Source organism: Zalophus californianus, chromosome 8, assembly GCF_009762305.2.
Source record: "Zalophus californianus isolate mZalCal1 chromosome 8, mZalCal1.pri.v2, whole genome shotgun sequence".
Taxonomy (NCBI): Eukaryota; Metazoa; Chordata; class Mammalia; order Carnivora; family Otariidae; genus Zalophus; species Zalophus californianus.
Window position 1 is genome coordinate 25,815,566 of NC_045602.1, and position 24,202 is coordinate 25,839,767.

The 24,202-nt window shown below is 48.5% G+C and overlaps 1 protein-coding gene across 1 annotated transcript in view; it reads right to left on the bottom strand.

Annotated features, from left to right (window-relative positions):
* Positions 1 to 19,387: 19,387 nt before the first annotated feature.
* Positions 19,388 to 24,202, bottom strand: part of CAPN14 (calpain 14) — a 36,013-nt gene continuing 31,198 nt past the window's right edge. The window contains 3 exon segments of the mRNA XM_027620518.2: positions 19,388 to 20,778; positions 23,122 to 23,177; positions 23,530 to 23,646. Coding sequence (XP_027476319.2) covers positions 20,752 to 20,778; positions 23,122 to 23,177; positions 23,530 to 23,646 — 200 coding nt within the window. The 3' untranslated portion in view covers positions 19,388 to 20,751.

Sequence of the window (24,202 nt, forward strand, 5' to 3'; positions counted from 1 at the left end):
GAGTATGATGCATAGAAGTTGCTCATCGAATAGTTTTAAATGAATAAAGAATGAGTGAGTGAGGGAATTCTCCTTCTCTTCCCAGTCTTGTTCTCTGCTTCTGGGTGCTCATAGAACAAAATGGCTGCCTAACACCCATCTCTGTGACCTCCCGTGAGCCCCCCATTCAAGATCCTAATTATTGACTAATTTTGTTTCTTAGTGAAATCCTGGAAGAGAGAAAGAATCTGATTGGGTCAGTTCATCCTACAGATGAGTTCCTTTGGAGTCCACTCTATGTCCCCACCCCCCTTTAGTTGCAAAATGGAGCTCAAAGCACAAAAAAGCAGCTAGAACTGTGGGAAGAAAAAATTTGCATCTATAGTAAAAAACCATCATGTGCACAGCCTTTGTTTTATTTAATTTTGTGCTCCCATTGGGGAAGTTGGACAATCACTAATTGGTTTTTGTTATTACACACACACATATGATATTAAACAAAACAAAACAAAAATACACAAAACACACGTGTATGGGTCTTTCTTCCATGAGAGCCCTTTTAAAGGATCTTCTCAGGAACCCTGATCAGAAGGCTAGCCTTTACATGGAAGCCTTTACAACTCAGCAATTGAGCTTCTCTCCTGATAGATGCTTCAGTGATGGTTTCCTTCTCTCCCAAAAAGGCCTTCAGCTATTTTTCTGCTGGTCATCCATTTGGTTATGAGCTGAACTATTTTCATCCACAACTTCTTCCCACCCCCGCTCATGCCACTTCTTTCAGGGTCTTTCCCCAGCTAGCTTTAAAATGAGACAAAACCCCTACTATGCTGTAAAACTCCGTGTTTCTCTTTCATCCATCCCTCACATGGAAGAAAATCATCCCAACCAGCTTCTTCTTCTCTTTAGCTAGAGTTGGGTGCAATCACTGTCATATTAATTAATTAAGAGACTCTTGGTCTGGTTGCCCTGGCAATGCTCACCAAAGCGTCAGAACCCTTCCAACAGAATAGCACATCCAGTAGTCAATTAACTGTTTTCTTCACACATATAAGCCAAGTGCACGGAGCACCTGGTGCAGAGATGGGCACCCAGGGGGTGCTCAGTAAACACTTGCTGACTAGCTGACAACACCAAGGCCAATGAGGAGGGTGCTTAATCTGCTGCCTTGAACATCTGAAGCATTTAGAGCTAGGGGCTGAGACACCGTCCAAAGGGAATAGCAACCAGTGTGATTTTACAAGAGCATCAGCACGGTGCTAAGACCTTAGAAATAATATAGAAGAGCAGGGAAGGGACTACAAGCACTTTGGTAGGCCAGGCGGTGATTAGAGGAGAAGAGGCAAAAGCTAAAGCAATTCTTTCTGCCTGTCATTCCCACTACCATCTCCCAAGGCAACAAAGAAGACTCTCCACTTTGGACCTCAGGCTCAGGGGTTTCTCCATAGCAGCCCTTTAGCCCAACTCAGGCTAGGTCAGATGTCCAGGCAGGAAAATCCCCCTCACTCAAGTATAACAGAGACTGCCAAATGTATGCATAAACACAAGAACTAGCTTCCAGCTTAGTTACGAGCGTGAATTTTCCAGCTTGTTTCTTCTGAGGCTGTGTTTGTGGCTCTACTCTTTAGGAAAGTTGAGTCCTGCCAGGTACTTCTCAAATTCGAGTGGAAACTGTTTACTCCATCACGTGCTCAATCACTGATGGCTTCTCACATTTCTTTTGAAAATAAAGAATAGAGAGACCCATTTAAGCCAGCCCACGTAAAGGAGAGTTTATTGAAAAGATACAGAACTTGCAGTCACCTGACCCACCTGGGCTTCTTTGAAAGAGGATCTAAGTAATTGAAAGGCACAGGGCCCAAGTGGCGACCCTCTCTTGTTCTCTCTGACACAAAGAGTCTTGCATCTCAGCCTCTCTCCGACTTGTTCTATCTTCTCTCTGCTTTGTCACGCACAGTTTCTGCGCTCATAATTTCAGCTTTGGCCTGCACTGGAGCTGACTCTGACCCCATCTTTATCTACACGTTGGGCCCAAGTTATGACAAAGAACTCTCTTAGTCCCTTCACTATTCCACTTCCAAATTTTGGGAGAGGGATCTTATTGACTCAGCTCTCCTCAGGAACCTCCTCTAGACCAAACAATTATATGAGGAGTAAGGGGCAAGAGCAGTCGCATGCTACGGTCATGATTGCCTTGGGCAACATCCTCAATCTGGGCTGGGAGCAACTGGCCAAGGAGGAAGCTTTGGCGGGGCAGGAACTCCAAGCCATGTTGACTGCAGCTTCTGGGATAGGGAGTCTCCTGAACCTTTTTATTTCCTGAAGTCTCTGTGCGCTCCTGCCTGTCATTCAATACTTCTTTTTGTTCTTCCACATTTTCTTTATACCTTTTGAGCATCCTTTGTCTGACCATGACTTTTATGGTCCCATCACCTACCCTCAACTATAGTTACTCTTTTAAAGAAAAAATTATTTATTTATTTTAGAGAGAGAGCATAAGCAGGAGGAGGAGCAGAGGGAGAGGGAGACAAGCAGACTGGCCTTTGAGCGGGAAGCCCGATGCAGGGCTCAATCCCAGGACCCTGGGATCATGACCTGAGCCAAAATCAAGAATCAGACGCTTAACCAACTGAGCCACCCAGGCGCCCCTCAAACACAGTTACTCTCGCATGATAGTCTGAGATTCATGTTTGGATGGAAGGTACCATATACAATATGGTGTATGGTGGTATGGGATCTCCATCCAGACATTCCACATCTCCCACCTCCGTGCGCACCTGCCCATACACCACTTACCTGAGCATACAGCCTCCTTCCTGCTCACTGGAAAACATTTGTCTCCAAAACTCATGTTGACACAGTACTCTATAGCCATCTGTCTACCCAAGTCTATTCTGTAAGTCATTTAGTCAGCAAAATCTACTTCCTTTGAGAATTAGAGGACTTAAACTTAATGAAGATAGTCATAACACATCGATCACTATGGTCCCTGAGTCCAGGTTAGGCCATAAACCAGTTTTCACAAATTTTTTAATTCAAACTTATTTTCTAGAGACCAAGGGCTTAATTCTGATTCCTAGAACTTAAGAAAACCAGGTGCTTTTTGAGTGAGTTCAAAACAATAGCCCTCATTCAAAGTAAAAGCTGCACATTAACTCCTTCCTTTATTTACCAACTATTCATCTGGTATATGTTAAGTCTGACCTTCTAGGCAAAGGAGACCCAGGTGAACAAAAGCAGACAAGTCCCTGCTCTCCTGGAGACATACATTAATCAAGTATCTATACTACTGACATGGTTATAAAGTAAGATGAGGATAATGAGGGAAGGAACACAATTTGAGGAGATCATAGGACATAGGAATTGTATCGAGACTGGGGAGGGGGCTGAACCGAAGGCTTTCCTGAGGATGTGAGATTTGCATTCAGTGCTGAAAACAAAGTTAACTAGGCCAGGGGACAAGGATGAGAGGAGTACTCCAGGAGGAGGAGGGGGACTGGTATGTGCAAAGGCCATGTAGCCAAAGGCAGCGTGTCGCATTTAAGGAAGCACAAGACACCCGGAGTGAAGGGATGATAATTCCCAGTGAGACTAGAGAGGCAAGGGGCAGCTCAACTCCACAGAACTTTTGAGGTCCTGTTCAGATCTGTGGACTTTATCCCAATAGCACAAGGAAGAAGGGCCATGGGAAGATTTTAAGTGGCAGGTGGGTGAGGAAGGGTTGCAGAGGGCTGATATTATCAGACTCCTGTGTTCCAAGACTCCCTTTGGCTGCAAAGAGAAAAACAATGTGGAAGGGGAAAGAATGATTTAGATAGATCAAAGAAGCAATGTGGTAAATACGAGCAAGACGATGGAGCTGGAACTGGGCCAGTTATGCCCAGATGGGAGAAACACGTGGATTTGAGAGATGTTCAGCCGGGGGGGGGGGGGGGGGAGGACCATCAAAAGCTGTGCAATCTGCTGAGAGAGCTAATATACATGCATACCCTGTGGGAATTAACCTATTTTATTTTTTCGAGTTAACCTATTTTAAATGACAGAGAGAAACTGGTTGAAGTAGGGGAGGGTAGTGCTAGCTCTAACCAGGAAAGGCATCATGGAGAAAGAACATAGCTCGGAACTGAGGCTTATTGAACATAAAGGTTAGATATGGACACGCTGGAATGGGGGAGACTGGGGACCCCAGATGTTCCCCACGAACATGTCTCAGAGTTCATGCTGTTGTACTAGGGTTCTTGCACTAGTATACTTTATACATAGCCTTCTAATTGCCCAGTGAAGAGTAAAACTTGAAAAAGTCAATCAGGTTATCTTGAAAGAGCACAGAGGTATTCATTTAACATTGGCCAGTGTGTGTTGGATGTCTCCCCCGTGACAGGCATTGTGATGATACACAAATTGACATCACAGAGGCGCTACCCTTAGGATGCTTATGGTCCAAGCTCACCATCTTCACAGCCCACGGCACAGTGTCTGAGGCAGTCTGCACACCACCTGCATCCATGTCACGTGGTCAGCTTGCTCAAAGTGCAGACTCCCAGGCCTCTCCCAAGACCAACCAAATCTGACTCTCTGGTCTGAGGCCACAGAACCTTCCTTTAAAGCCACCTCACCAGAGGGTGTGTAGGCACCTCAAGTGTGAAAGTGGGGTGAGGGGGCAGAGGAGGAAACAAGCATTCTCCAAACGACTGTGCTCTGTGCATGACAAGCATTTTACATATTAATTTAACCCTCCCCGTGAATTTAACCCTATTATTGTTACCTCCATTATGCAGATAAGGAAACACAGCTGCAGAGAGGCTAAGGAATTTACCTAACGATACGACTGACGTTGTAAAATGGAGGTTTCCAAAGGTGAGATCTCTTGTCTCACAAACGACATTTTTTAAAGCTCAGTGTAACAGTCAAAAATCGAGACAGGCCACCACCTTTTCTCTCAGCAACAGAATGGCATTGGTCCATTTGATGAAAATGCCCCATGAAGATCTATGATCTTCCCAACAGAGACAAACAGGCAGAGTTCCTATGGGCATTGCTCACACAGGGGGAACAGTCAGGGAGAAAGGAACAGAAGGAAGAGAGGGGGGCCAGGGAAGAACAAAACTGACTCACGGGTTGGTAAACCAAGTCGGGGGGCCTGAAAATCACCGGAACGGCCACTTGGGGAGTGCACATGCTATAACTTGACAAAGTCATTTACTTGCAGATAAAATGGCCTCTGGAGCACCGGAACTCCCGGCAGAGCCATTTCTACAGGGAGAAACAGCAAGCAAAAACACCAACACCCTCTCCTCCCCCTCCACTGCCATTTAAATATAACCACCTGGGTCAGGCACTCCCCGGCCCCTCCTGGATTGCAGATCATACCCAGCAAAGCAGACACAAACCCAGAGGACCAAACCTGCAATTAAGCCACCGGGAGTTAGGAGGAGAGAACTGTTAGGTAGAATAAACAGGCACCGAGCCTGCTGATGAGGGTGGAGGTTTAATTCTGTCGAGCAGGGAAGATTGGCAAGCATGTCCCAACTGGAGCAGATTATTGCAGTGGAGGTGAAATATTTCATAGGATATTTTCAGAGGGAGATGCAAGCAGAGGAAACTGTTCCAAATATATATATATTTTTTAAATATCTTTGCAGTAACAAGCTAGGTAGGAGCATGTGGGTAATTGATGCATATGCATGAGAGCATAATTAAGAACTATAAGACCTGGAAGATTTTCAAGCTCTATGGCAATTATAAACTATGAAAAAATACCCTTCCTTGGGGTGTAGGGCTATTATTCAAGCATCTCTCCCCATTATGGTAGCTGGAACTTACAGAAGCACCGCACAGAAATGCAATAAACAAGGGCGAGCCGTCATAAACTAATAATGATTCCCGGCTTTCTGTTTTTCCAAGAGTCTTCCCACACATTATCTTATTTGATCCCTACGTGTATTAGTTTCCTATTGCTGCTGTAACAAATTACTATAAATTGAGAGGCTTAAAATAACACAATTTTTTTGCTCTTACAGTTCCGGAAGTCAGAAATCCAAAATGAGCCTGCCAGAGCTAAATCATGTGTCAGCAGGTGGGAGCCCCTTCTGAAGGCTCCAGGGGAGAATCTGTTTCTTGCCCTTTCTAACTTGCAGTCCTTGGCCTGCGGCCCCTTCCTCCGTCTTCAGGGCCAGCCACATAACACCCTCAAGTCTCTCCCTACTCTGTTACCCCATCACCTGTCCTGCCGATCTCCTGCCTGCCTCTTGCAAGCACTCCTGTGATTACATCAGACCCATCTGGATAGTCCAGGATAATCTCCCCATCTGAAAATCCTTAATTTGATCATATCTGCAAGGCCCCTTTTGCCTTATCAGGTAACATATTCTCAGTTTCCAGGGATGTGAAAGTGTCTGGGGGACGTTACTCAGCCAACCACACTGCAGAAACCCTAGAAAGTAGGTCCGTAAATCCCATTTTGCAGATGAAGAAACTTGACTTGCCTTTGTTGGGTAGGGTCACGCATGTGTTCCACCAATATTTATTGAGAGTCCTCTGTGTCACAGACACTATTGTATACACAGCGGAGATAAGTCTACCTTGAGGAGCTTACAGGCTAGTGGAGAAAATAGATGATTATTTAAAGATTCACATAGAGGGCGCCCGGGTGGCTCAGTCGGTTAAGTGTCTGCCTTTGGCTCAGGTCCTGATCCCAGGGTCCTGGGATCCAGCCCCGCATCGGGCTCCCTGCTCAGCGGGGAGCCTGCTTCTCCCTCTGACCCTCCCCTCTGCTCATGCTCTCCGGAAATAAATAAATAAATAAATAAATAAAATCTTTTAAAAATATTTACATAGACACAAATACATTTGTGTTCTAAGAGAAAGGAATAGAATAGTAGAAAAGAAAAACAACAAAGGAATCATCATGTAGGTTTGGGAGGTTTACCCAGGGAAGCCTCTCTGAGACAGTGGTGTTTGTGCCAAGAATTGAAGATGTACGGGAGTAGACAGTCAAAATGAGAGGGAACAGCATATGATGCTGAGGGAACAGTAAACGAAGGTGCCCTGGAGTGGGGAGGAACCTGTAACTGCAAGAAAACCAGCGTGGCTCCAGCATGGTGAGTAGATGTCCCCTCTGCCTGGAAGTCTTCCCTGATCCTGGATTATGAGCCCTCCTTGGTCTTGCATAACCCCTTGCACTCACCCCTTCTCAGAGCTCCACAGTGATCCTAACAAACCTGAGTATTTGGCTCTCTTTAACTAGAATGTGAATCAAGGAGAACCAGACCAGGTCTGTTCATCTCTATTCCCACAGTTCTGGACATGGAGTAGGTGCTCAATAAACACTCATGGAATAAAGGTATGAATGAGTAAGGTACAAATCGCTTCCTCTGTAAACTCCGTGTGACATGTGCAGGGGCCACAGAGTTACTGACATTGTAACTACTGCGCAGAAAACTGTTACTGCTTTATTTTTCCATAGCTGATCTGATTTTCTCACAAGCCTCCCCTTCTCTTCTCAATTGCCCTCCACCTGCCAGATAGTGAGGGGAAAATCCTGTATTTGGTTGATCTGGTTGGATTTTTAGTTGTATGCGTCAGCAGCCTCTTTGCAGAACTTACACTCTTTAGCACACTGAATCTTTGAGATTTCTGATCTGTTCCCACCAAGAGAGCATCCAGGGAAACAAAGAGGGCTTTTCTGCATGTGGTCCTGGAGGTCTTCTATGCCTCTGCTCAATAGAAACTCAGTGTTTCCCTGTTGGAATGGAAGCTGTTTGAAGACAAGAACTGTACTCTACCAGACACTCTTGGCAGTATTGAAAGTATGGAATGAATTTCCTATGACATCAGTACCGTTATTAACTATAACTAAGGGGGACAGATCACATCCCAGGAGTCAACACTCTGTGGCTAACTAGGAAAGCAAGCCCAAATGGCTAGTGATGCACTTTTTCTCGGTCTCATTTTCCTTATCCGTGAAATACTGAATATAAAAAAATATATATATGGGTAACATTCTTTGGGTTCAATTTACAAAACCAAGGTAAAAAAGATATTTGGGGAGGGAAGTCAAGAGATCCAGAAAAGAAAGCGAGATCATTGTCCCTGCTCTTCTACCACCCCTCTACTCTGATTTGTCCCCCCAACATTCTTGTTGTTTCACTGAACGTCAAGATCCCAGAGAGTCATGTTCTAGGATCTCTCCCTGGGGTTCTAGAACTTCCGCAGTCCTCTGCTCCTGCCTTCTTTTCCAACCTTGTCCTTTCCTGGCTTTGTAACCTCAGGCAACCTGCCTTAACTTCTCCCTGCTTCAGCTTCCCTATCTGGAGCTACCCCTCCCTGCCTCACCACTGTTAGAAACTCAGTGAATCTGATGAGACTCGGGCCAGAGAGCAGTCATTCAGTACACGTCTGTTCCTTCCGGGCTGGAAGGTCCCCCTAGACAGGCCCCCCCATGTTATGTTAGCTCCTTCCTCCAGCCTCAGCTTGGGGCCTGGGACGCCTTCCCACCTGAGGCCCCTCCAGGAACTCTTCCTGTCTTCTAAAGCCCAGGGCGAGTTCCCCTCCAGGAAGCCAGGTCAGGATCTCTTCTTTGTTGATACTTACTGCATCGATCCTAGGTAGAATCCTACATCTCAGGCCTTATTCTCTTCCATTTGTTCCATGTGACTTCCTTCTTCAACTAGCTATAAAACCCCTGAGGAACGTGTCCTAGACATATTGCACAGAGAAGCCAAAAGGGGGCCTCATTTCCACTCATTGGTTGAATGTATCTGGATCCTCCTCGGCCCCAGGACCTGCAAACTAAGACCACAGGCTCGCAGAGGCGGAGCCCGTCAGCTGGGCCAGACCCACAGGCTCCGGGAGCAGCTGGACGGTTCTCTCAAATGGAGAAGGTGGTAAGAAAGCCGATTTACCCATAAGTAAATAACTGTTGTAATTATGGAATATTATTCTCAACAGATCAGCGGATGGAAACCAATTTGCATAACAGACGTGGTTATTCATGGAAATGTTTGTGATTTATCTACCAAAGCAGATGAAGACCCTAAAATTAATGTGTGTATACCAGCTCCAGTAAGCCAAACACTCATTTCCTCACCCTCTCCTCGATGAAGCAAACAAGTTGCCGAAGGGTCAGATTCAGTGTCTTCAGGTGTCCTTGGCACTGGGGAGCTCTGGACTAAGCGCACGTCTGAGAGCACGGCACATGAGCCGGGGGGGGGGGGGGGGGGTGGTGGTAGGAAATGCACAAACCAACGTTTTCCATTATGCCAGGAGGTGAGAGTTGCCAGGGCCCATCTGGCAGGGGTCTGGTATGTCCTGGAAACCTCTGACCGGAGCCTCTCTTGGAGGAGGATGGAACATATGGAAGCTAACAGAGAAAAGTGGGTAGGTTCTGAAACACAGGTCTCTGCATACATCAGAACCATTTTAGTGATTTTTCATGAAAATGGAGCTTTCGTGAAAAACCTGGATTTTCACATCTTTGCCCAGAATTTCAGATGTAAGTGGTGAATGAAGGTGCCTCCCTGCACACCCAGGGAAGGCAGCCCCCCTAAGACAAAACAATACAGAGTCATCTGTAAACTTGAAGAACGTAACATGCCATGAAAGTGCCATGTGTAGGGGTGCCTGGGGGGCTCAGTCAGTTAAGCGTCTGCCTTCAGCTCAGGACATGATCCCGGGGTCCTGGGATCGAGCCCCACATTGGGCTCTCTGCTCAGCAGAGAATCTGTTCCTCCCTTTGTCTGCTGCTCCCCCTGCTTGTGCGCGCGTGCTCTCTCTCTCTGACAAATAAATAAATAAAAATCTTAAAAGAGAAGAAAGTGCCATGTGCTACAGTGAAGAACCCTGGAATGTGTGTTTCAAACCTCCCCATGGGGTTCTGATTTAAGGCCCCACCGGTCGGCATGCTAGGGAGGTGTCCAGGCACCCCACATCATGTAAATCCCGCATGCCCCTGGGGTTCATGGTTTGAAACCAAGGAAGTCACGAAGAGCCTTAGTTTTGAAGCAAACGGACTGCTTTCCAGACCCCTTTCCTTACAGGGCCGTCATAGTGAGAGTTCGTACAACCAGCAAGGAGACCAAGCCACAGGGAACAAATGGGCAATCCCCAAATGAAACCTCAGAAATCTGGGGCTCCGAGGAGGGATTCACACTTGAAGATACAGACCTGGGGCTTAAGTTACTTGTTTCTCCTAAAGATTAGCTTTTAAATGCTTATTAATGACAACTGTTTGCTTACCTTTTTTTTTCTTTAATTCTTTGTAAGGGAGAAAAACCTTTCAGTTTCAAAATCCCAAACTTAATGTCAAAGGTTGGCTCTGCTTAAGACCCCTGCACACTTTCTATAACTCTTGGCTTAAAGGGTATTTGTATAAGCTCCCATGAGCTCCTAGCAATGTTCAAGGCTGCGGTCATTAGTGAGATAAACCCACCCATGTGGTGCTTTACCTAAAGGCAGCTCGCAGGCCAGGTCACAGAGTCTGAGGGCCTAAGGGGGACCCACGCTCCTGAGGGGGATGCCCTGCCTACAGGGGCCTGGGAGGGCACCCACGGGTGCCAGAGGGCCCGCCCTGCACACTCAGCGACGCAAACCAACACAAAATCACCTGGAAAGTTGGACAGCGTGGATGGCCGCGAAAGCTCTGTGTGCTCACCTCACATGAGGACGGCGGTGTCACACACACGCAAGCAGATGGATGACAGTAACTGACAGCTGATGGCACGCAGTCAGGGAGCAGAGCTCACCGCTGGGGCAGGGGCCGTCCGGGGGGACAGGGGAGTGCGCGGCTGGCAGCACAAATACTTAATCACTAGCAAGACCTCCGCTGCAGCGGCTCCGGCTCGTCTCACTGTTTAGCCATGTCATGATTTGTTTGCTTTTCCAGGTGCCCAGAGGCGGCCCTTTTTGGAGGGCGGGTGTCTCCACCTGGTCACTCCAAAGGAACATCCTCTGTTGACAGTGGATAGATTGAATTCCCAGGACACGTTACAAGTATGTGAGCATGACGGGTGGGGACATGGGTTCCCAGAGACTGGTCACTTCTGGGTGCCCTGACCTGGGGGTTTCCAACCCGCTGAACCTTGAGCTGGGAAGGTCCCACAGGCCATGAGAGACCCAGCTAGAGACTAGCCCACTTCTCCTCTCCAGCCTCCCACTGCATCTCTTTAAGGGGACTCCTGACATGCTGCATCTGTCTAAAAAGCATCTGATTGTTCTTAGTGTATGATGTAGAACGTTGAAAGTCATACCCAAGAAATGACGAGAAATCCTGGCAACTGGCTACATGGAGACTGTCTTCACCCGGATGGAATGAGGACACAGCCGTGGCGTGGAGGGAAGACATCCCAGCTGTGGAATGGGAAGGCTGTAAGTGTCTGAGAATCCTGTCCTAAGGCTGGGTTTCTCCCCTCTCTTAGGAAAGTCAAGACTTGGGAATAACTGACCACTCTCAGCTCAGCTAGGCCCTCTCCCTCCTGGGCGGGAGCAGTTGCAGACTGCCTGTGTGTCTTGCCCTGTCTCTCTGACGCAGTGCTCCCCACACCCTCCCCACCCTGCACGAACACATGGCCGGTGCCACATGGCTGAGTGCACTTGCTGTTAGCAAGCCCACCTGGTTCCCAGACCTGATGCTACGTCCCCCAACCTGGCCTCTACCAGTAATAAAAATGACACTCAGACTCGAGTTTTTTTTTTTTTTTTTTAATCTCTTAACTTACTGAGAATCTGGACAAGGAAGAGGTATGCTGTTTACTGGGGGCTCTCAACAGCTTTGGTGGAAAGAGCGTAGGGTTTGAAGCCAGGAGCCCAATGTCTGAATCCTGACTCTACTTACTGGTTGTAACTTGGGCAAGTTGTTGAACCCTGCAGATCTCCAAGGGTGGTTTGTGGACCCTTCCAGGGCCCAGGGGAGTCAAACTATTTGAGTAATAGTGCTAAGCTGTTCTTGTCCTTGTGCCTTGTGTCGGCATGTACACCAATGGTGCAGAAGCAGTGTGGGTAAACAGCAGGTGCCCTGGGGCCAATCTTTCCAGTTGTCACTGAACCACATACTCTTATCATGTTCTTCCCCAGCCCACACTCGCAGTAAAAAAGGGGACAAAATATGCCAATTTCATTTAAGAATGTCTTTGATGAAGCAATAAAAATGACGAATTTGATTAAGTCTCAACCCTTGAACTCATGCCTTTTCAATATTTTGTGTGAGGGAAGTACACTTAAAGGGAGTTGAGCAGCAGAGTACCCCTGGTGAGACACCCCACCTGAACAGCTTTCCGCGGCACACTAGAGGGCAGATTCCAGCAAGTCCCCGGGTTCCGATTTCCACAGGTTCTGCCATATGGCATCACAGGGACTTCTCTGGCATTCATGAGCCACAGATGTGCCCTCTTCATCAAAGTCTGCATCAGCTCTGAGAGGGGAAGGGGGCTCTCCCTTGCCCACCCTATCTCAGCCCTAGGGGGGTAGCACGTGACCTTATTCCTGCTGATGTTGCATTGTTTAGCGCTCTCATTATGCTTTCTCACCCAATCTCTCCTCACTCCAATCCCCTGTTACAAAGTCTTTATAGGAAAGCTTTCCTGTTTGCCGTACTGTGCATTTCTCTCTCCTGATTGGGCCCAGATGGCTCCTTTGATAAGATGGTTTCCTCCAAAAGCCCATCCCCTGGAAAGGAAGTCTTGTGTTCAATAGCCCCCCAGTGTTCAGTAAGATTCCATAGTAGTAAAAAGTGATTTTAAAAGCTCCTGTCCAGAAAGCCTGGTCTTATTGGTGCGAGTCTAGGTGGAAAATGCCTTGTCTTATTCACTGAATGCCCTGTTTGCTTCTTGGGCTGTGTCTATTACACATCTCACAGGATGGATGGAACATAGGGGCACCCGGGTGGCTCAGTCAGTTGAGCATCTGGCTCTTGGTTTCAGCTCATCATGATCTCAATGTCGTGAGAGATGAGCCCCGAGTTGGGCTGCACACTCAGCAGGGAGTCTGCTTAAGGTTCTCTCTCTCTCCTCTCCCTATGCCCTTACCCCCATTCACGCGCACGCTCTCTTTCTCTCTCTCTAAAATAAATAAGTAAATCTTAAAGGTAGATTAGACAGAAATACCTTTCTGGTTGAGTGGGGAAAACCAAAGCTGAGAAGCATCTGTGAAATCATGTGTTAGCCTCTTCTTCCTCCCCTTTCTTCCCGACGTCCCTCGGGACCCTCCTGACAGAGTATGGCCTGGGCAGGACAGCAGGGCTTGGGGAGGCCCCCTTATATACTCTGTCCCACAGCTGCCCTGTCCCCATCACGCTTTCAGCCTGGCCTTTGTCTGGGTCTCTGAGACATGAGGTGGGATGGGGCAGCCTCCTCGCCCCACCTCCCTTCCCAAGAGGGGCTCATTCCTCAGCTATGAGGGTGGAGGATGGCAGCAGACCTGACTGGAAAGGCACCTGTCAGGACCTTCGGGGCTCTAAGAACTAGGGCAGAGGGTCCAGAAAGAGATAAGTCATGAGAACCTCCTACTTCCTGTAGACCTTGGGTAGGCCACTTAGGTTCTCTGAACTTCCCATTTCTACCTCTGCCAATCTGTCCTCTGCTAAGCTACTAGAACAGTTTCTCCAGAACATGCTATATCCTGCTACAGCCACTTGTCTTGACAGCCAGTGTCCCTCTCCTGAGGAGTCTGCTTTCTCATGCTTGGTCCTGTCCCATGCTCTTCCTCCTCCCTAGATCATCCTTCTCTCCCTGGGTACGTCTCTGAGCATTCACGCTAAGTACATGTCCTCCAGGAATGCTTCCAACGCTCCCAGGCTAGTCTGTTCCCCAATGTGTTCCTTATAACCTGCTCTGGGCTGACTTTCTTGCATTTTCCTCCAACCACACCACAACCTCCTTAAGAACAGGAACTGAGTTTTCATTTCTGTGCCCTAGGATCTAAGCTTTATCTACCTCTAACGTGTCTCTCAAGCCGTCTGCTTCTGCACTTGTATGAGCCACCCTCATCTGTTGGTTTCTCTTATTTTCTAGAGCTGAGTCAAATATTCTCAAATAATCCAGGCAGTGCACATGATGCCAGGTCTGATCCTAGAGCTCCTACCTGCAGCTGTGTGCAAAACCTCCACTGTATGGTGTGCAAAGCTCTCTCACACTCAGAATCTTATTTATTCTTTGCCACCACCGTCCCGTGAGGCAGGAGTTCCCACCAAATCGAAAGGCGAGCACACCAGCACCGGGAAAGTTAAACAACGTTCCTGAGGCCACACAATCACAGAGCCCATTGGTGGCAGAGGGGAAATACGCTCAAGCCATCTGGTTTCTGGTCAAATGGGTTTCCGACGTCGCCAGTACCTCCTCCCAGGATCATTTCCACCCCCTGGGAGGGCCCACCTTTGCCAGCACAACTCACAGAATTCAGACCTCTCCTCCCAGCTCCCAAGCCTCAGAGCCCGGCCCCGCCTGACCTGCAGCCGCCATCACCTCCTGCAAGCCTGGGTGTGGGACACACACACCCACACTCACAGGACAAGGATATGGAGCAAAGAGCAGGCCTGAGCAAGCAGTCTCACAGGACCGCTTCCAGGCAATGCCTGCAAACCCAGCTGCTTGTTACAGACTCCTAGAGTCCACAGGAAGACTGCCTGCAGCCCACTCCTTCCAGAAGTTCCTCCACTCATGCAGAGAGGGTGGCAGTTTGAGGAGAGGAGTGTCCACACCCCGAGAACACCACGGTCCTCTCCACATTAAAGCCCAGGCCAAGGGCTCTCCAACAATCTCTCCTTTCTTCCTTCTCAAGAAAGCCAAAGACAAGGAAAAGAATGTTCTTGGTGAGTTAACCATCTGAGCTGCACCCAAGGAACCCCCAACCACACGCAATGGGAGTGAGGCTTAGCACAGAGGCCAGTCTTGCCGAGGGGCCCGAACCGGGCCCACTTCCCCTAGTGTGTGTGGGCCCAAGGGTGAAAGGTCAGAGGGAGCAACCTAGGGGCCCACGCCCAGCCGGGCCACTAGGCCTGAGCTGCTGTGTGCTGGGTGGTCTCCGCAGGGTTGCCTCCCACTGTTCCTATTGGTGAACAAATTGGTCTGAGAGCTATGTGAGTGCAATGTCAAGCTTGCTGAGGCTTCCTCTTGGGGGGATACTTGATGTGAGGCCAATGGGAAGTCAGAACAAAGACAACCATCATTTCGATCCTTTCATTCAGCCAAAACGAAAATGAATCTGGGAGCTGGATCTTTTGTATGAAAGTTTTCCAAGAGATGTTTTCCAAGCAGAATGGAAGCTTGGGTCTGAGGCTTCAGAGCCTTGTGGCCTCTGCTTTGCCCTGGTTCAGAAACCATTTAGCTTTTCCCCTAGTAGAGAGGGCACAGCAGAGGCCCGGCTCTGTGCCGAGCAGCTGAAGCGTGTGATCCCATGCAATCCACAGGGCATCTTCTGGACTGTAGATATGAACACTTGGTGACTCGTGAAGGTAACTTAGGCCAGGAAATAGTAGAGTTGGACTCAAACAGGCATCTTTCTTTAAGACCAGCCTGTGCCCTTGCAAATCTGTTATGTCCAGCCAGAGGCAGATTTAGAAGTTCTCCAATCCGATCTCCTCCAACGGCACACATAACTTCCTAAAATAGCTGAATTGAGAAGTTAGGGAACTCATCTATAGCCCCATGGACAGCTGGTCAGGGGAATAAAATACAGCCAGACTGCCTGACAAGGTGAGGCCTATGCCTTCCACCACCCCACCCTGCCTGCATTGGGTTATACCACTTCTGGCCTCTTTTGCTTGTGCAAGCGGGAGAGGCTGAGCAAGCTGAGGATGGAGATGAGTACTTACCCACCTGGCCTCCCCTCAGTCTGGGTCTGGCCTAGGACCAGCTACCTCCTACTGCTCACACAGCTTCCACAGAAAGTAAAAGGCTCTGGAACTTGACCCAGATGGTTAATGCTTCTAGGAGGATGAATTCTGAATATGTAAGAGAAAATGATGTCCAAGTCCCTGGAATGTCAAAATAAGAAGAATGTCTTCTGGGAGAGTCTGATGAGCTTTTGAACAGTGGTTTGAACTGCCCCTGGTATCAGCGCATGGCGCAGGGCAGCAGAGTAAGCTAGCTTGGGCCACATCAAAAGGACCCTTTTAGAGGAAAACCTATATGCTAACATCTTCGGTAAGCATCTTGAATGTGCACTGACTTTTTCCTGACAGGATTCACCTCAATTACTTCAAAAATTGTTCATTCATTCAGTAAACCCCAAACATGAACTCGGCATTAAGCTAGGTGCTAAGCTAGGTGCTGGGGCTCATGGGTGACTGGCCTGGGCATGGTTGTATCTCTCAAGGAGATGCATTTACAATAAGGGCTTAAAAACACAGTTTTGCTTTTTTCAGAAACAAAAAAGCTATACATTACTTACAGGACAGTGTTTATAAAACAAAGCACAGGGCATCCATTAAACACTGAGCAGAAACAAAGAAGTAAGAAAGGAAAGTGAGCCTGCATGGGGCTGACGCTGGCCTTTTGAGCTGAGTCAGGCGGGCAGGGCGCTAAAGCGCCCAGTTGCCCAGGCTAAGGGCTGAAGCTGTCCACCCCCCCAAGTCCGTTGTTGGGAGCCCTTGTGTGGGGACAGAGTGCCATCTAGTGCTGGAACAGCCTCAGCACATGCCACAAATGGGGGAATAAAGGCGCCCACCGCAGGCAAGGGGAAATCGGGTGGAGCTCACACCTCACATAGGCAAGGCCGAAAGCCAGAAAGGCCAAAAACGCTGCTTTGTTATCTTACGAGACTCACCTTGTGAGGTGAGTGTTGTTCTCGCCATTTTATCAGCGATGCTGTGGAGATTCAGAAGGGTGAACTAGGGCAGGGATTTGAACTCGGTTCTTCCGTCTGACTCCCAGGTCGTTGTCTACACTGCTGACTTCCTGGCTTTGCTGGTGGGGAGGAAGGGTCTGAACGTCTCAGGCCCAGGCTTGAGGTCCTTGGGGGATGCCTTGGCCCCGCAGGAGAGGACCCGGATGCTGTGATGTGACAGAGCTCAGAGGGCCCCGGCCACCTCCTGCCTGTGCCACCGGGGCCCACGCCGCACCCTCGAACAGAGCTAAGCTATGCTCCCCTGACCCACTGGATGCTTTCCAAACATACTGTTCCATCCCTCACTCCAGTCTTTTACACACACACACGCATGCCCATGCACACGCACACACACATACCCGTGCAATACCCTCCGTGGGGAACTTTGCTGTTCTCCCCTTAGTTTCTAGTATCTAGCCTTTTTACTAAGCATCATCTCCCAAGAAGCCCTGCCCCCCCCCCCCACCGAGTCACAGTGCTAGGCCACCTGCCAGTCGTCTGCCGCCCCGGAAGACTGTCACTCTGGTCCCCAGGGCCTAGCACAGTGCCTGACCCACTGCAGAAGGTGGCCAGGTGTCTTCCCACAGAACACTGAATGTTTGGCTGCGTGGCCAGATGGACAGAGGGATGAGAGGAAAGCTCACTGCCCGGCGGGCCTCCCCACCTGCTGACCAGCCGGGTTAGCCCGCGAGCCCATCGGGACAGAGGACAGAAGTCCACGAGCCAGGGGCCGCACTCGGGACCGCAGGGGTGCCACGCCTTCTCACGGTAAGGTCAGCTCCAGATCACAACTGAATTGCCCAGCGGAGCTTCTGGAGTCAGTGCTGGCCAGCCTGCCATCTCACAGAAGACTCTCCCAGAAGTTGCCTGGTCTGTGGTTCAGGAAACCGCCAGCTAGCAACCTGGACTCTGATGCGCCAACCCTCTCCTCTCCCGAGGCGCCAGGTGAGCAGAGCGCAGAGCTACCGTCTGCCTGACAGAAGAGGACCTTTCATAGCCAGACGGCCACTTTCTCAGAGGTCCCTGGAGCTGAGTCCCTGACACCGGAGACTGGGGCAGTCCTCCTGGGGCCACACCTCAAAGACATGGTGTGAAGTGTTCAGAGAGGGTACGTGGAGGAAGAGGAAAGTAGAAATGGACTATGAAATCCTGGATACTTACGAAGAGCCGTCACTATGAGGGACGATGTTCTTAGAAACAAAAATAAAAATAAATTATGATGGTTGTAAAAAATACTTTCACTGCCTAAGGGAAAAAAGACATGCTTTATTTATTGAGTGCCTACAGTATGCTGGCATTATTTATTGTCATAATGACCCAGTGATGTAGACGTTTTGGGCTCCATTTTACAAGTTAGTAAACTGAAGCCCAATGTCATCCAGCTAGAATGTTCCTTCCCAACGTCTCCTCACTTTCATTGCTGTTGGATTTTGTACCCCTGGGTCCTCAGGGCACTGGAAAAGAGATGGGACTCAGGACCTGGGGCCAGTGACCCCAGATGGCCATCTTTCCAAAGCTCCCTGAGAACTGAGCACACAGCCTGTTCCAAAACTGAGCCCAGCACAGCTGGCCCACTTTGATCTACCCATGACCCATGAAACTCATTTCCTCCTTTTTCCCATTATAAATATAAATGCAGATATTTCACTGGGGAAACATCAGATTGAAAATCCCAGAGGCTAAAATCATTTCTCTAACCCAGCGTGATGGTGGCAGGGAAGAAGTGCTATTTACAGTCAGCTGCTGACTGCCCTGCCCTAGACTCCAGCTGGAATCTAGAAGGTTCTCTTTGGTGGCTGAGTTTTTGTACAAAACATGAGAGAAGGAAAAGAGAAAAAAGGGGGGTAAAGAAAGGGCAGGTATTTTAGTCCTCTCTTGCAACCGTCCTTTTCTTTTCACCAGTTAGGGTCTTTTTTCTTTTTTTTTCCTGAGATTTTAAAAGCCTGCGCCAGTGCTCAGCCTGTGGGCTCAGCCTGGTATGCTCAGCGTGCTTACGCTGGGTGGGTGGACAACCCAACCTTCCGGACTCCCTGACCTCACCTATTTTGGCACCTGAGGACCGATTCCTTGCTAATCCTTCACTGGGTTTGCACACTTCCTGCTTGTCTCGGTCAGGATCCAACTTTTGGCTTTTAACTTCCGGGAAATGCAGATGTCCACCTCTCAGACCTTCAGCCTGACCTCACTCTGACCCTTGTACGGTCCATCCTGTCCCAGATCTTTACTTGCCTCACATTCCCTGGAGTGACAGAGGATGGGGAAGGGATATTTGGGTGGGAAAACAGCTCTGCCCCTGGTCTCCAGTACTTAGCTTTGGGGGGCACTGGAAGGAATGGAGGAGGTCAGCATGGCGTGGGGCATCTGAGTTACCACAGTGATAGACTCAGGCGAGTGAGGGTAACACATGAGTGACATAGGAGGGCCATTCAGACCATTGAGAAGCTAGAAGGGAGGTTCTATCAGACTTAATTAACTTTGATATAAATGTCATTGGCACCAACCAAAACTATTACACTGTAGTCCAAGGGTCATAAACGGGACGATGGTATCACCTGCCCACCACCAAAAATCTTCCAAATTGCCTTCATGGGACCAAAGCAATAGCTATTTAATTAAAACAAATATTTACAATGGCAGAATCTAAAGACAGAGATACTGACAAATAAATAGACATAAAAATCTTGCCTATAACACATGATCATCATTTATAAAAACAGTAATACCTCATGTGCCTGGAACTTTATGGAAAACCATTTTACATTTCATCATTTGGAATCAATAAAGTTTTTTCTAAGTAAAATACTTTTCTACTTCCTTAAGCCATGCTTAGAAAGTGTTTGCTCCTTCTTCAGTGCCCATTTATCGGACTGTCAGGTTTCCTTTTGTTCTGCGAATGGACACCCTTTTATTCAGCTTCCTCCTTTAGTCTTTTATGGGTTTGGAAACCAGACAGTCATGTCTATTAGAACAGTTTGGAAATCAAGAATAAATAGAATTTTAACAAATGGCTCTGGGTTGCTAACCTGTGAGTAAAATGTATGGACTTTGGGAGATGGTCTTTATTCTGGTTTTCCTCCAGGTTCTGGGTTGAGAGGGATGCTGTGAAACTGAGGCAGCATGGTAGTTCAAAGAATCAGAGATACCAACCATCTACTGCTTAGCTCTATGATATAGCATGGATTGGTTGTTCTTCTTTAAAGTTGGCACACAGAGGCTTTGGGGACTGATTTGAAATGGATCTGATAGTCCATAGGTCAAGTAAACAGATTGGCACCTATTATATGCAGGAAGCTCTTGGAGAATTCAGGTGTTTTAAATCCACTGGTTCCGGCCCCAAATTCAACCATCTGGAGATACTGTAGCAGAAGACCATCCAGTGACCTCAAATGCCAGAGCCAGCCCAACCCACCTGGACTCTGCCAATCCTCTCATTTTCTGTGTTCTTGAAAGCTTGATATAGCCCCACCGCACCTCCACACAGTTGAAATTTAGCCTGAATCCACCGATTTCTAGAAGCTGGTGCAGTTGTTTAAGGACATACTAGTCCCTCTTCAGATCTTAAAACCTAGACTATTACCCCGAATGGGCAACATTCGACTAAGGTCATTTAAGTTGGACAGCCATGGAGGCAGTATTGTTAAAGGTTGAGACACCAATTCTGGAGTCAGATTGCTTAGGTCACATCAGGTACATCTCTGCTTGTGAAAAGGTTGTGGCCTGAGAATGACAGTTGGTCTTTACAAGTCCAAGGCAATCTCTGCTAATTCCTTTCCCTTTTTGCACACTGCCTATCTGAAGGGGAGATCTGCAGAAAAGAAAACTTCCCAGCTGAGAAGATGATGACTGGAGACATGGTCCTGAAGAACAGTAAATGGGTTGAGTGTGGATTGGTCTCAGCCGAAGGCTACCTTTGAGCCATATGCAGCATCCTCGGTGAAGGTACATAGGGCCCCAGCCTTCTCAGGAGTACAGAGTCATCATCAGCCACTGGACATAATGCAAAAGCAAATTACGGTCAGTTCAGGCAGACCTCTGACATTCAGCTAAGGGGTGATTCATTTTTTGGTCACTAGACCCTGGAGCTTGACACAGGACTTGGGACCTCCTCCCCCTCGTTCCTGGGAAGCCATGGAGACAGGACAGTAATGGATGGTTTAGCCAGAGGGACCACACCATCTGGTAGTATGTATAAATCAACCTGAAATATAATCAACCTTGACTTCTCATGGTGCCGGTGAATGATGATACCCAAGATACTGGCTGATTCTGTATTCAACAATCAATGCAATTTTCTGCCATGAATTTAATTTGGCATTCTCATGACAGCAGTGTGCAGGTGTGTGGACCAACTGGGTAGCAGAAATCCATTAGAGCATATTCTACATGTTTACATTTATGGGCCCATTTGTCTGACAGCTTTATGTGGGTGTAATGAATAGACCCTCTGACTCGAATAGAGGGGATCTCTGGAGAAACCACTCCCCAGGCCAATTACATCAGAATGTTGCTGCTGCTGATGTTGGTGATGAAGAGGACAATGATGGAGTTACCAATGGCATCAGAGAAAACCAGCGTGAAATTCCAACAAGTTGGCTGCCACTCCCTATAGACTTCCTTGGATGGCCCTGAGGATCTCCTTCTCGTGGAGCCAGAGACGGTCAGAGCTGAAGAGGATCTTAGAGACACCAGCTCACTCATTTCACATGTGGGGAAGCTGAGGCCCATATATATTGAAGTTGAGTCGCCTAGGGTCCCACAGCTAGTTACAAGCAGCGCTGTAACTGGGTTCAGCGCAGGTTCCAGTCCAGTTCTCTTCCCGTGATGGCACATTGCACTGCTGCAGCCTGCGTGGGCTGTGGGCTGCCCTCTTTCAACTGCACGTTTATGTTGTCCTACCTCCCAGCTCTGAGCCTGCACTATGGAGGGACTGCTTGGGATCAGCACGTGAGCTTGGGGATTGGAGATGGAAATGGGCTCAGAAGATTCTAACCATTGCCCCTCCAGGTGAATCCTGTCTTCACATTCAAATACGACTGTGACTGAGGCAAGACACATACTGAGGATCCCAATATCTTGGAAAGATATTACATAAAATGGACATTGGAGGTCAAGGAAGAAACCTCAGCTTTTACTAGACCCTTTTTAAGCAGCCCAAACAGAGGACATATTTTTACAAAGCAAGAACAGATAATTTAATTCCAGACTCCAATGTCTTTGCAGCAAACTCTACCTAGTGCCACATCTGACATACAGTAGGTGCTCAGTAAATCCATGCGGTTTGAATCATCAGGGAAGACCATCAGTGTCAGGCACAGATTTGTCTTATCGGCATATCATCTCATTCACTAATTCACTAATAAACATTTGTCAAGCTCCTATTATGTGTGAACCACTATATGAGGTGCAAGAAGAGGCTACCCACACAAGATCAGAATCCCAGCCCATAGGGGAAAGGCTAGGCCAGCTCCTGAGAAAGATCTGACCCTGATCTTTTCAGACTCATCTTGAGCCAGTTTTGTCATTCTCTCTACTCTAGCCAGGACCGCACACGCTGTTCCCTCTAGCCTGAGCCTTTCCTACTCTCCACTCTGCCTCCCTGGCTCCTTCTGATCATCAAGATTTCAACTTTGATGTCACCTCCTCCAAAAAGGCCTCTGTGAAATGCCCTATTCAGACCAGCTCCCCTATTACTGTCTGTGCTGGAGTTCATTGCTGGCCTGGGTCTTCACCCAGTCTGTGTCCATGCCCTCTGCAAGTGACTTCGAGGTGCCTATTTCCCTATGTGTTGGAAGTGGGCTTGGCCATGTGACTTGCTTTGGACAACAGAATGAGTTGCAGAGCACGAAGTACCTGATCTGGAAGGCCCTGCATGTGTAAGCTCGCTCCCCTGTACTTCTGCCATTGTCCGGAGACAATGAGGAGGCCTGGCCAGAGCTTCCTCGATGAAGGTACCCCAGCAAAGCTCCCAGTTCACCCACCAATCACGAGCCAGCCAGTTGGAGATGCACTCACTCCCAAACATGTACCTGGGGAACTCAGTGAGTACTGTTGTCAGAGCTGAAGTTGGGTGGATTTGTTCCATGGCATTATTGTGGTCACAGTCATTGGGTCCACTGAGTCAGGGTCTAGGTCCCTGGCTATGCACCCAGCACAGACTGAGTGCTCAGTAAAGAGCGGACGAATGAATGGATGAGTGCAGTGAATGCAGGGCCACATCCCCAACTCAGTAGAACGAAGGCCCCAGAACCCTGCTCCTTCACAAGAGCCTAGACCTGCCGTGGCCCTCTCTGCCTAAGATGATGTGAGTCCACCCCATGGACAAAGGCTTACCTCTGGCTTCTGGAGGTATATCCCTTTGCCATCTTGGGTTAAGTTCTGGAAGGCATCTGTGAAAATGCAGCAGAAAGGAACACAGCTAAAACACAGCTAAAAGGAAACATTACGAACTGGTTACTCTCTTCCATCCCCTCGCCTGGGAACCTGGTTTCAGCCCCATGTGGCCACACTTTACAAGGGTAAGTGAGCTGCCTCAGGCCTTTGCCCCTGGGACAGATGGGGTGTACATGAGCTTGCGATGCAGCTGGGTTTCTCGGGCACAGAGCCAGCGTCCCCCATAGCTCCTGGCCTGTTGTTTCTGTGCCAGCTGCTGTCCTCCCTCCTGCTTGAACTGGGCACAGGTGGGCAATCCACAAAGAGTGCAGAGGGAACTCTGGCCCTGCCTCCTTCCCACCAGCTCACCCTCCATGTTCTCTGCGCGCAGCATCAAGTGGACAAAGCCGACGAAGTCTATCTGGAGGTTGGGGCCGCTGTACCGGATAAGCATCAGCAGGCAGACATCATCACTGAGCACGATTCCTGCATGGAATACAGACTCCGGTCATGGGTGCTGGAGAACTCATGCCCCCTCCCCACCACCTGAGGCCTCTTCAGCTCTCTCCCCTTCCAGGACCTGAATCCTGATGACACGGGGGTCTTCTTTTATGGGGTTCAGTATGAGTTGTTTAATTATGTAGTCCATTAAATTTATCTCCATCTCGACTCCCCATTCTTGCCCCTTGGGCCACCAGCATGAGGATCTTTTTGTTGACTGGGATGCTGGCCTTCAAGGCAGGAGGCAGTCTGCTCAAGAGTGGTCAAAAACATCCACTTTGGGGCCTGGTAGTCCTGGATTCAGGCTCCAGACAAGTTACCTAACTTCTCTGAGCTGCAACTTCTCTGTAAAGTGGGGATTATCACTCGGTGTGGGTGATTAAACGAGAGCGTGGAATCCCCAGCCCTCAATAATGTCGGCTGTGACCATAGTGAGAGTGATAATAAATGTTTCCGTGATTTGCAGATCCACATCTTCAGGCCTCTGGGAGCAACTCCGCACATTAAAATTACTTCAGAAGTGACGCACCCCCTGCTCTCC